General features: G+C 33.3%; 1 protein-coding gene across 1 annotated transcript; it reads left to right on the forward strand.

Annotated features, from left to right (window-relative positions):
* Nucleotides 1-5,901: 5,901 nt before the first annotated feature.
* Nucleotides 5,902-7,380, forward strand: LOC115980389 (putative pentatricopeptide repeat-containing protein At1g12700, mitochondrial). Its single transcript, XM_031102640.1, has one exon. It carries the CDS (start codon nucleotides 5,902-5,904, stop codon nucleotides 7,378-7,380), a length of 1,479 nt encoding a protein of 492 aa, XP_030958500.1.
* The last annotated feature ends 6,177 nt before the right edge of the window (nucleotides 7,381-13,557 follow it).

Raw genomic sequence — 13,557 nt, forward strand, 5'->3', positions numbered from 1 at the left:
TATCATTGGAAAGGCAGAGAAGGCCGTTACAAGAACTGACCACACTGTATATTTCGCAAGGTGACTTAAGGAATGGAACATGGAAAGGGTAATCAAACCTGGAATGTTGGGTGAATCGGGGTCACTTTCGTTATGCAAGTAGGACACTTTGTGAGTCTGTGAGTAGAGGCTGAAGAGGAGGAGTTTTTGTTGTGAGCGTGGTGAAATTAGCAAGCCTAGTTCTACCCAATTCAAAAATGGCTTTAACGGAAAATGGCTCCAACTCTATGTGATAAGCAACAAATTAATTACAGTGAGATACATATAAACACTGTTGCAATAATGTGAGCATGTAACCATACATCTAATTATATATCAGCTTGGCTTCTTCCAAAACCACGGAAGCACTCTGATCGGCACACGCATACAGAAACACCAAGCACTACACAAGCTAAAAGATTATGACAAGAAGCCAAGACTGAAGGGACTCACTACTATTCCCATGTTTTGCGCATAATTTTTCAGGTTACCATGAACTAGTTAGCATCACAAATGTTTTGTCACATGAATAAGATAATTTGGATGGGAGCCATTGGTCACCAACAAGTCTGGTCAATGACAAGTACGTTAGCACCATGCTATTCCAAGTCTCTGTTTCTCATAATCATTATCTATGAACGTATCATCAAATCAAGAAGATGATAGATTAAAAAGAAAAAAGGAGTAAGAAGATGATTTTAAGCAATGATCAAGAAAGGGTATATACAAATCAAAAAAAAAAAAAATAGTCTACCATACCGTAATGCAGCAAAGTTCCCCAGACAGCCTTTAGCATCAGTCTAAAAAATAAGATCAGTATGATCTATCCAACAATCAAGAAAGAGTTTATACAAACCAAAACAAGTTTAGTCAACTATAACAAAAAAGTTTAGTCAACTATAATGTAACTCAGCAAAGTTCACCAGACAGCCTTAGCTGATGTCTAAGCAAGAATATCAACACGATCTACCCAATGATCAAGAGTTATTGATGTTCTTTTACCTGAGTCATCACATCCTCATTCCATAAACCGTTTGCCAAAGTTAATTTAAATCATAAATTCTATTGTGTATAACGTCTTTAAGGAAATATAATCACAAAATCCCATTTTGGAATAGTTAATAGTGTTGTTCTTGTGTCTTTGCACAATCATCTTGTTATTTGTATAATAAACATGAATAAAGACTGCCACCACATAACCATATTTTGTAAGCCTGCTTTTAGTTCCCCTAAAAAAACCTTTTGTCCCCCGGTTGAATAGCTATACTTCACCCACCGCCCACCCCCCCAAAAAAAAAAAAAAACCAACACAGTGTACAATCTCAGACCCCAAGCAAAACTTCTCAAGATCTAAGTCCATTTTAAAGTGGAACTCCCACCTCAATCCCAGCTAACTCATCTTTCCAATCCCAGCTAGTCTTTCTTTCATCAAGCGTCTGATCAAGCTACGTAGTCCAACAAGAGTAACATGAAGGCCCAAGGCCGATCTATGAAACTAAAACCAATCTTAATAGCGATCATATAACTATCTCTTCATTTCTGTAAACTTAGTCTGTATTTTACTAGTCTTGCAGTGGAAACTGACAATTCAAGGTAATTTGTGCATATGAATAATAAATAAAATGTTTTAATGAAAGAGTTGTGGATGGAACAGCCCAAGTAGAAGGAAATGGAATTAAGTATCAAATTCAATGGGGGTCAAATCAAATTAATAAAATTAATAGTTGTTATTGCTTGTAAGTCTTGAAACTCTTTGCTTTATTAAATAATTATCTAGTATTGTCATTCCTATTTGCTTCTGTCCTTTTCCTTTTTTGTTTTTGTTTTGTATGCTATAAATAATATATGATTCTATTGCCACTCAAGCAAGGGGGTAGTTCAAATTCAGTGATTATAAATGTATGCTTCTTCTCTTCTGGAAAACAAACAAGCACACAAATATAGACGCAAGAGAAAAACACGTGTATATATATATATATATATATATAGCAACACACAAAAAAAAGAATTACACCACCATTTGCATTCACTTCTTGTAGGAGGTTTCCCCATGCAATTACATAGAATAGTCCATGGAGAGTAAACAACATCATTGTGAGATGTCCAATATCTTCTTGCCAAGCAATATAGTCCAACCAAACCAAACCAAAGCCCCATAAATTCCAAAAGGAAACAACTGGAAATTTCAAATAAACAAGGACTCTCAGCCAATGAAACCAAAGTTCATCTACTGAAAAAAAAACAACACACACACATAAAACATTGTACCTCTTCTGTTCTAAATTACAAAATAAGCTATAAATTTAATTAAATGGTTAAGCTCAACATACAAATGGAAGACAAAGATTCAATTCACTGGTTAGCACAGAAAAAAGGAAAATAAGAACTCTGTCTACTTTACAAAATACATACTCATGAAGCTCCTCTTCCCTTGAGATGAGATAGGCTATGGAAAGGAATGCAATAACAAAAAATGGGCCACTGAAAACCATGAATATGCTTCCTGCCATATTTGCAACACCAGTGGCAACCAAGCAGATAAGAATCTTGTTTGGGGGGGGGGGGGAGAGGAAATGGAGAAGGACAAGTTATTAACAGTTCCACTGGTTAATTGAGTCCATTTCTCGAAAAGACATTTAACACAACTGAGCAGTATATCCTTGTTTACAAATGCTGTATTGGCAAGCATCTTCATCACAATGCAAGCATGTATGGCAGACAAAATTAAATGTTTAATCATTTCTGTAAATACACTGAAACCAAACTGCAAATCATCAAAAAATACTAATATAACAATGGTGTAGCCACAAAAGGAGTTTAGCATAAAATAACTACATGCCATTTTGACATAAGAAGCTAATTCAGTACTAAGAAACTATACACTATCAAAGAGTTTTGTTGAATCTTTTCTTTTGTGGAATTTGTGTTTGTTACTCATTTAGAGATCATCACCAACCATGATTGCATGAGGTCCTGCAAGAATTTAAGAACTATAAGTGCATCATTTTATTACTCAATATCATTAACATTACTACATATTTTAAAAATCTAACCATTGGATTGAATATTCTTTACGCCCTTAAAACACATATCAAATTTTATGCCAATTGAATTTTTATTATATAATCTATAAGATTACATTTTATGCGTAATTTTAAGTCACAAAAGCTTGCAATTTAAATAATTTATTGATGATATAGTTATTGATCTTTAATTTTCTAGAAATTTTACAAACATAAAGAATATAAGAAGAAAATATAATCCAATGGTAAATTTATCAAAATTCACCTTGAATAATTTCAAAGCCTTAGGTTACAACTAATTTTGTAACTAACTTTGTCATTATCTATATTTGTTTAAATCCATTATTTCATCTATTTTTGTTAAAATCATTGATGAAATTAGGCACATGAGATGCATGCACTCACTCAAGAACGGTTATTATTATTATTATCAAACTCCTTTTAGTATCAAACTATTCTCATTGGACTGATTTCCAATATTCCATTAATCATTTTAAAAGGATAGTGCATGGAAGCATTCATAATGAGAATAATTTTGAATCCATTCATGATGGGTTTTACCCCCACTCTTGGATCCCAACTATTAAGTGCCAATTTGGGCTTCTTTCCAATGAAATTTATAATCTTTTTCACAAGTGCAAGTTTGGGCCTCATTCTAATGATATTTATAATTTTACCAACATATAAATTTATAATCTTTTTTCACAATGTTTGTGTGATGATCTTGTTCATCCAAAATATTCGGAGTTTGGTAGCAATGAAGCTTATGTTTTGCACGTGCCAAGTGAGTTTTGTGGGTTTTTTTTTTTTTTTAAATCATGCCTAGTGTTATGACATTTTATTTTTATTTTTTATATTTTTCATGAGAATATTGTAACTTTATTAACAAGAAGATAAGTTCATACATTTTAAGCCAACACAGATACAATCATATTAAAATTTTCCTCTATCTAAATTACGTGGCAATCAAATCTCTTGGTATACTGAGCCAATATATTTCATTTGTTGGTGAATTGCCTTCCCTCTTCACATGTGAAATTTGCATAAATCTAAAATCTTGTAACCTCTAGCATATCTTTGAGATGATGTTGTAAATAGCAACTGGTGGGCTGTTTAAGCTGCTTCCACCAATGTATTTTTCATTAAATTACAGCATTAGGCCCACCAAGTTTAGGGACTTAAAAAAAAAAAATTTATAATAGACCAAAGGTCACCAAATCAACCATGGGAAGTCCACCATGTTTGCTTACTTAAATTGTGATTCCAAAGCCACTCAACAGATCAAAGTATACAACTGCCTATGCCTATGCCTATGTTGCATAGCAGCTTAGATAGTTTAATTGGGATGAAGCTTGAGAAAGGAAAATTTTGAAACTATTATTAATCTTATTTTTAAATAAAACTTATAAATTGATGAAACAATGAACGCGATTAATAACACAAACATCATAAAATAAATCTCTTTATTGTTATTTATTTTACTTAATTTGTTAAAAAATTGATACGTTAGTAAGTAAAATGTATGTAGTAAAATTTATAATATTTCTAGCATTACAAAAAAAAATTATTTATTATTTTGTTAATAAAAATTAATCACACTCATTATCATATTAGTTTGTAATTATTTTTTAGTGAAATTCGTAATACTTAATATTAGTTTGTAATCTTCATTGGCATCCATGTTTTGAGAGAATTCTCTCGCCACACTTTGCAATGAATTAAAGAATACTCTAGTAATTAACAAACAAATATACAAAGTATCAACTATTATAAATATAAAAGAATGAATGTTTTTCATTAAAAAGAAAAGCTGAAAATTTGTGTACCAATATTGTGCTTATCATATATAAGAATTACAACAACCAATATATGATCATGAGAGATGATGACCCAATTGATAAAGGGCAGTTTCAAGCTATATTTTTTTAAGAAACGATAAAAGTGTATCATATCTATACAAAGACAAACTTTCAATTATCAAAATTTTATCTCTAAAAAAAATTATCAAGATTTTCTATCCCTATGACAATAAATTTTTATCACTAAATTCTGACTGCAAACTTGAAAGGCAAAGATTAAAATACTACAGTTTAAATACAATGAGGACCTAAAAGCATATAATTCAAGCAATGTAACAGTAAAATAGGGATTTTATACATCTGGGTTTTATCCATATGAGCTTTAGCAAGCAAGCCAATTTATTGATTCAATCATCTTCTTTGGTTTATCCCTTATTGTCCATTTTGTTCTTGTAAGAAGGTTCCTATCATTTTATGAAAACACTTTTTTTATGAATATTATTCTGTATAACGAACCGAAACAACACAAAGAATCCAATGCAAACAAGAATGAACATTTATGTCTCTTTTTTTTTGGGTGTGAACTTGTGATGGCTAAGTATTATACTATTATTAAAATAAAATTAATCAGATAAAACCTGATAGGATAAAGATTTGTATGGAGGAAGTGAAAGAAAAGGTCAGGGCTGAAACAGTGGGCGGGCTGGGCTGCGAAATCTTTTAAGGGTAAAATAGTCTTTTTGTTATTTGGTGAGGTGTCAAAGATTTAAGCCGTTAGATTAAATCTATGGCTGAGAATTTAGGTTTTGCACCCCGTGCAATACCTAGCCGGTTAGCACATATCATTTTTTTAGACAGATAGAAACACCAACAAGGTGAAAGTGAAACATCATATACCTACCTTCTCGTCAAAAGAGAAAAAGGGCTCTGAACGAAGTTCGAATTCCTTGCTTCGCTCTCCGATCTGCCACTCCACCACCATAATTTCTCCTTTCGAAGCTAAGCCGACACCAAACCTGACCCGATTTGGTGTAGCTGAGACTCTGTGTCGTCATTGTGAAATGGGTAAATCAACATCCTCTCTTCTTTTTATATGCAATCGTTTGATTATTAGAGTAGTAAGCCTTCCATTTCGTGCTTTTACTTCTCATTATTGTTCTACTATTAGAGAAAATGCGAAAACCCGACGTCAGAATCGGAATCAGTTGTTGAATTCTGTGAGAGATCACTCCAAATCTGGAACCTTTAAGAATCTTGATCATGCCTTAGGTCTGTTTGATACAATGCTTCATATGCACCCTTTGCCTTCCATTTTCAATTTTACTCAATTGTTTGGTGCGATTGCAAGAATGAAGCATTACTCTGTAGTCGTTACTCTAATTCGACGAATGGAATCATTCGGAATCTCTCCCGATGTTTGTACTCTCACTGTTTTGATTAATTGCTACTGCCGTTTGGGACGGGTCGATTTTGGGTTCTCTATCTTAGCAACAATTTTGAAACTTGGTTATCAACCAGACCGTATAATTCTAAACACTCTTCTTAATGGTCTCATTCTTCAAGGTAATATTCCTAGAGCTGTGAGGTTGGTAGATGAAATGGAGAACAAAGGGTATGAGCCTAATGTGATTACTTGTGGAACAATAGTAAACGGTCTGTGTAAGATTGGCCAGACTGATGTGGCTATTAGGTTACTCAGGAAGCTTGAAAAAAGGAATTTTGCACAAGATGTGGTGCTATATAGTACGATCATTGACAGTTTATGTAAGGACAAATTGGTAGCTGAGGCTTTGAATCTTTTTTCTGAAATGATGAGTAAAGGCATTCAACCAAATGTTGTCACTTACAATTGCATAATTCAAGGACTATGCAATTTTGGCCGGTGGAGGGAGGCGTCTACTTTGTTGAATGAGATGGAGCAAAGGAAGGTCATGCTAGATGTACAAACATTTAACATATTGGTGGACACACGTTGCAAGGAAGGGATGTTGACTGAGGCAAAAGAAGTTTTTGAAGTGATGATTCAAAGAGGCATTGAGCCTGACAAAGTCACTTACAATTCTTTGATTGATGGTTATTGTTTGCAAAACCAAATGGATGGGGCAGTTAAGACATTTAATATGATGGTTGAGAAGGGTTGTTCACCCAATGTGATTAGCTATAACATATTGATCAATGGATATTGCAAAAGTAAAAAAATTGATGAGGCAATGCGTATCTTTCATGAAATGTCCAACAAGGGAGTGATTCCTGATGTTGTGACTTACACCACTCTTATCGATGGGTTTTTCAAAGTGGAGAGACCCCAGGCTGCACTGGAGCTATTCCAAAATATGCAAGCTTATGGCCAACATCCAGATCCCCAAACCTATAGCATCTTGTTAGATGGATTTTGTAAGAATAGACGAATTGTTGAGGCAAGGACATTGTTTCAGGAGATGGAAGAAAAAAAGTTGGACCACAATATTGTGTTTTACAACATCTTGATTGATAGTTTCTGCAATGTTAGGGGAACTTACGATTGCAAGAGAAATCTTTAGTGGTCTTTCGGCAAAAGGATTGCAACCTAATGTCCAGACTTACAATATAATGATAAAAGGATTTTGCAAGAATGGACTAATTGTTGAAGCGAATGAGTTGCTTGAGAAAATGGATAGCAATGGTTGTCCACCTAATGAGCGCACGTATAACACAATAATTCAAGGGTTATTGCAACATGGTGACACAGCAAAGGCAATGAAATATCTCAAAATGATGGTTGACAAGGGATTTTCATCAAACGCAACAACTGCTGCCATGTTTATTGACTTGCTGTCGTCTAATCAAGTAGATGAAAATATTCGAGAGTTGCTTCCAAAGTCTAGGTGAAGGTTATTTAGTTTCTTAAGATTAAAGACAACTTTTATATTTTAACCTATCACTAGTCATTATGTGAGTGGTATATTTGCTTTGAGTAAAATTCTATACTTCTTACGAGATGGTATTTCTTTTCATTTATGTGCCCAAGATTGTTTATTCCTTTTACTGTTCGATCTTTCGTTGCAATTTTCTTGTGCATGCATGTTGTTGCTAAACCTTTTGACTAGCCTTTGGGTGTATTATACTACCCTATTAGGTGGATACTCAAGTGTCCTAGTTTGAGACTAGATTCATAGGTCTTATTTCTTGTACTAGTTAGCTATACTATGTTCCAACCATTATTGAAAGTTTTACAATCATAAAAACTAGTATTCCAATTCAAATATAGCCTAAATATCAAACCTTCAATAGGTATCCTCCTCTACCCAAACCAGCCTCAACATTCTTAAATGCTTAGCGATTAGGTTCTGGACCAAATTATATCTTGAATCAGTTTCAATTTTACAAAAGTAATCCAATTGTAATTAGCTAATCAAATTTAGTCTTAAAACACGTCATGGGTGCTTGCAAGTTAAACTATTGTTTTAAAACAACTATGGATTGAGTTGTCAAACCTATGCAATATCAATCAGTTTAAGATACTTTCTGTTTTACTTTCATATCTTTTAGTTTCCTTTTGTCAAAATGCTAGATGAAGTTTTTGTCAACCATTACTAATTTTGATTCCTATCTTGTTTGCACTTACCACTATTTGAGTGTTACCAGGGGTTCTTGAAACTTTATTCATTTGAGGGTACATAGGATAATAGTTTTAAAGTAAGAATGCCATCATTAGTAATTTTATTTCTTTTATATCATACAGCAGTAGTGAAACAAATAATAATTAGTTTGGCGCTTTGGTTGCTTCATGCCTCCCTCCCTTCGGGATAAAGCCATCTCTACAGTGGAGAAAATTTATTGTTTTACTTTGTACTATAATCATATCAACATATTGATATTAATGGGACCTACCAATGTTAAAGTGCATGAGAAATCTTGAAGATTTTTTTTCTTTTTTTTTTTAAGGTAAGAAAGGCTAGAATTGCCTTGTAGACATGCCAATCTATCCTTATTCTAGAAAATTATAGAAATAGTATGAACTATGAAATCTTCAGATATTTCCTCTTCTGTAAACAATTGACTAAGGGAGGTTAAAACTAAACCATGTTTGGGGATAGTATTGAGTGAAAATGGTTAAGGTTGTGGAGGTTCAATAGTTAAAGAGAAATCTATTAATTTTTTGGAATATTTGTTCAAAAGGCATTACTTATTAGATCTGCAAGAAGGAAAAAAAATAATTATACTACGCTTGAGCCTTGTGTTTTGGATTGGAGATCATTATCATAAATATTGTACATCACCTCCATCCCTACAATAGTAGAGGATAAAACTAATCAATGGGGGTAATGATAATTGTAGGGAATATCTTGATTTTTCAATCATTTTTGCAGGGGAAGTTATAAAACTTGTGGTGTTTCAGATACAAATCTGATTTTTAGTGAATGTTCATGAATGTTGAGGCTGTCCTAGTCTTCTGCATAATTTTTGTTTTTGCACTTGTAGGGAAGCCTTTGATAGGCAACAATAATCTATAAAGGGGAAGCTAAATCAAGGCCTTGTGAAATGTATAAGCTGACAAGGTATTCTGTTAGTGTCAAATTGTACATTAAAGAACACTAATCATAACTTATCATCTCATAAAGTGAAAAAAGTTTTAAAATTTGTTATGAATCTAAAATTTTTGTCATGAAAAAAGTTTGATTTTAAACATTTGTGGAGATATCTTTTTTCAACATGCTATGTAACTATAGAAGGGACTGTGAATATATCATTTTTGTCGCATAATTTTATTTAGAAAATATCTAAACATGTTTGGACTGTGAATAGGTGTGTTAAAAAATTGCTAAAGTAGTGGTAAACTAAATTGTAATTGACTCTAATTTCAAGTTTACAGAAATTTCATCTTAAAAATTTTTTTTTTTTAAAAAAAAGACAGAAATTACTACATTTGAAAGCCAACCACCCCCCCCGCCCCCCCCCTTTTCCAAAAAATAACTAAAAATTTTTCAAATCCCAAAAGCAACGTAAAAAAAGGCTGGCACCTGGCTGATACAAGAAAATTCTATAATTAAAAAAAAAATCGAAATAACAAAATTTATGCATTAAAATTCTATCACTAAAATTGTGGAACTTCTTCAAGCAACATGAGTCTTCACTTTTTGTGTGGGGAAGTGTTATCAATCCGGGTTCCTAATAAAATAAAGACTCTTATTTGGAGAGATTCGAAGGGCATTTTACAGATTCGTGTGAGCTCATTTGAGTCTTTGTCAAAGGCATTATCCTTAATTTTCTTATGCTCACTCGTCTATTCTTGTTTTATGGCATGGAATTTGTTCCCTGGATAAGTCACAACAGTGCAGGGTGAGGCATTTCATAGGCATGGTGAATTTAGCTTTGAATCGGCTAGATGTTCTGGAAATTGAAAATTTTTTGTTACTGTGGTGTAAATGCTAACGACTTTTTGAAATGAAAGTCATGTCAATGGGACAAACCCGGTTTCATCACAAATTTTTCATCAGGATGCTTCTTATGCCATGGAATATAAGGATATGCATCTAATGTTGAAACAGTATTGTTCATTCTTTGTGATTATGGAGCTTGGCTTCTTGCTGTGTTCAAGCTCTCCAATTTTGTCAATTTCCCCAACTCATATTGCACATGAGCTTCTTAGACCATTGCTCCATCATATCAAATAGTGTAAATTTTATAGGTATTGCCAATTTTACATACAATCACTTGTTGAGCCACCACTTAGTAATTAAAGAATTGTTGATAGCACATCCCCATAAAATCAATAAATATGAAATGATAGCCGAAAAGGGAAATTTTTTTTTTTTTTGAAGAGGTGAGAAGAAAACGAAGTCATAAATGACAATTGAGGACATGATAAATAAACCCAAGAACAAATACCAATTTGGTTTCAAAAAAAAAGAACAAATACCAATTTGAACAAAGGTTTGGGAAATAAACCTTACTTTCAATACTAGAAATTTAATACAGTTGGGCAACACTGAAACCAAATTGCAAATAATCTAGAAATACTAACATAAGAATGTAGCCACAAAAGGAGTTATAACATTTAAATAAAATATTTGAAAATAATAATTTAAAAAAAAAAAAAAAACCCACAACTGGGCAAGGAGAAATTTAATACTGTTGGGCAACACATCCTTGTCCCCAAAGACACATTGTGTGGGTGAACATCAGCATCACAATCCAAGCATGACAGTCAAAATTACGCTTAATGATTTCTACAAACACACTAAAACCAAATTGCAAATCATTCAGAAATAATAATAGAAGAATAGTGTAACCATAAAAAGAGTCTTAACATAAACAGCTACAAGTCATTTTCACAAAAAAATTAATTCCAGACGAAGACAAAACCCCTCCAATAGCTTTGTTGCATCTTTTGTTTTGGTAAGTGAAATTATGTTTCTACAACTCATCACCAATCATGATTGCATTAAGTCGTGCAAGAAATAAAGACCTCTAAGTACAATCGTATTTGTGATGTAATACCACAAGTAGATAAAATAACGGCGAAAAACACATTTTGGTCCCTATATTTTCGCACGATTCCTACTTTGGTCCCTAAGTTTTATTTTTACCGTTTTTAGTCCCTGTTTAGAAAAATGCCTTCTGTTTTAGTCCTTTCCGTCAGTGCCGTTAGGGCATTGACCTACGTGGCAAACGGAATTATTAAAATAATAATAAAAAATTTTATTTTATCATTAAAAAATGCCAAATCAGTATTTTAATTTTAAAAAATAATTTATTAAATCTAACTAAATAAAAAAATAAAAAACAGAAAAAAAAATCACATTTATTTTTAAATTTAACTAAATCTGGGTTTGTGTTCTGGGTTTGTGTCTTGAGCAAGAACAACAAGAACACTAACCCAGATTTAAGTACACAAACCCAGAACACAAGATTAAAATTCAAAAATCTCAAACCCAAAAATTAAGAACATCAAATTAAACCTGAACAAAAAATTAAACATAAAATCAAACACAAAACACATACCCAAAAAATTAAAATAAAATTAGCACAACACAACACAACACTTCCACGGTGTCCAGAACACAAGAACACAACCAAGACAAACCCAGAACACAAGAACACAATTTTTACCCAGCAACTGGTGGTATCAGAACATATCGGAAAATCCAGAAACCAATAAAGATGGGGAAGAAGAGGGTTTGCCATTGACAGGTTGCCCACCGGAGGAAAAGACATCCCCGGAGTTTGGGAAGTCCTCCGCTGGATCATCAGCGACCATCACACTAAAACCCATACAACCCACCTCAGCCCCGCTTGATTTAGGGTCCACTGAAAGACCATCGACAGCCCCACCCTGACCACCGCACCCATCGAACCTTGTAAGGACACCACCCATCTCGTCGGTGCCCGGAAACACCATCAAAGACTTCTCAGATGAGCCGTGGGGGTCTGATCCTTCACTAAACTGGCTTCCCGTCGAAGAAAAGTGAGTCATAGTACACCCATCGGTCCTTGGGTTGTCCCCATCCAACTCACCGAGAAACCCAAGTTTCACCGAGGCGACTTGAAGAGAAGCTTCAGATTCCGGCACCGTTGCAGTCGTCGGCGACACGAAATCCCCTCGTACCATATGCTGAACATTAAGGTGTTAGTATTTGAGAGAGAAAGAGAGAGTCATGGATCTGAAAAGAAAGATCTGGAAATGTTGTGTTGTGTTGGAAGAAAAACAAAGACTTCTCGAAAGACCTGGACACCGTGGAAGTGTTGTTTTGTGCTAATTTTATTTTAATTTTTTGGGTATGTGTTTTGTGTTTGATTTTATGTTTAATTTTTTGTTCAGGTTTAATTTGATGTTCTTAATTTTTGGGTTTGAGATTTTTGAATTTTAATCTTGTGTTCTGGGTTTGTGTACTTAAATCTGGGTTAGTGTTCTTGTTGTTCTTGCTCAAGACACAAACCCAGAACACAAACCCAGATTTAGTTAAATTTAAAAATAAATGTGATTTTTTTTTTCTGTTTTTTATTTTTTTATTTAGTTAAATTTAATAAATTATTTTTTAAAATTTAAATACTGACTTGGCATTTTTTAATGATAAAATAAAATTTTTTATTATTATTTTAATAATTCCGTTTGCCACGTAGGTCAGTGCCCTAACGGCACTGACGGAAAGGACTAAAACAGAAGGCGTTTTTCTAAACAGGGACTAAAAGCGGGAAAAATAAAACTTAGGGACCAAAGTAGGAATCGTGCGAAAATATAAGGACCAAAATGTGTTTTTCGCCTAAAATAACACCAATTAGGATAGTAATAAAAAAAAAAAAAAATTTTAAAAACTAACACTGATATTTGTGATTTTTTGGAATGTACATATTAAAATTACTCCAAGCCATTACCACAAGAACATGTGTACTAAGAGGAATGGGGGACCAAGGCAAATGATCTAAGCATATTCCCATGCCAACAATTACATAATAAGATGATATCACAGATCTCATTGCTACAAACTAAAATCACTCTTATGAACCTAAGATTGCTTTCTTCATTAGCATGTTTTCAATTACAGAAAATAAAAGACTAACAAATGCTGAATACTTATGAACTTCAATAATTTTCCCTTCCAATTAAGGTAATATATTCATCATTGAGATAAAATATAGGCAAGAATGCTTGCCATGCCTACAATCTATTGCCACCTTTGAACCGGGGAAAGTTATACAGTAAAGAAACAACCTAACCAAGGGAAAGTACTAGAAAT

The sequence above is a fragment of the Quercus lobata genome, chromosome 3 (assembly GCF_001633185.2).
Source record: "Quercus lobata isolate SW786 chromosome 3, ValleyOak3.0 Primary Assembly, whole genome shotgun sequence".
Lineage (NCBI taxonomy): Eukaryota > Viridiplantae > Streptophyta > Magnoliopsida > Fagales > Fagaceae > Quercus > Quercus lobata.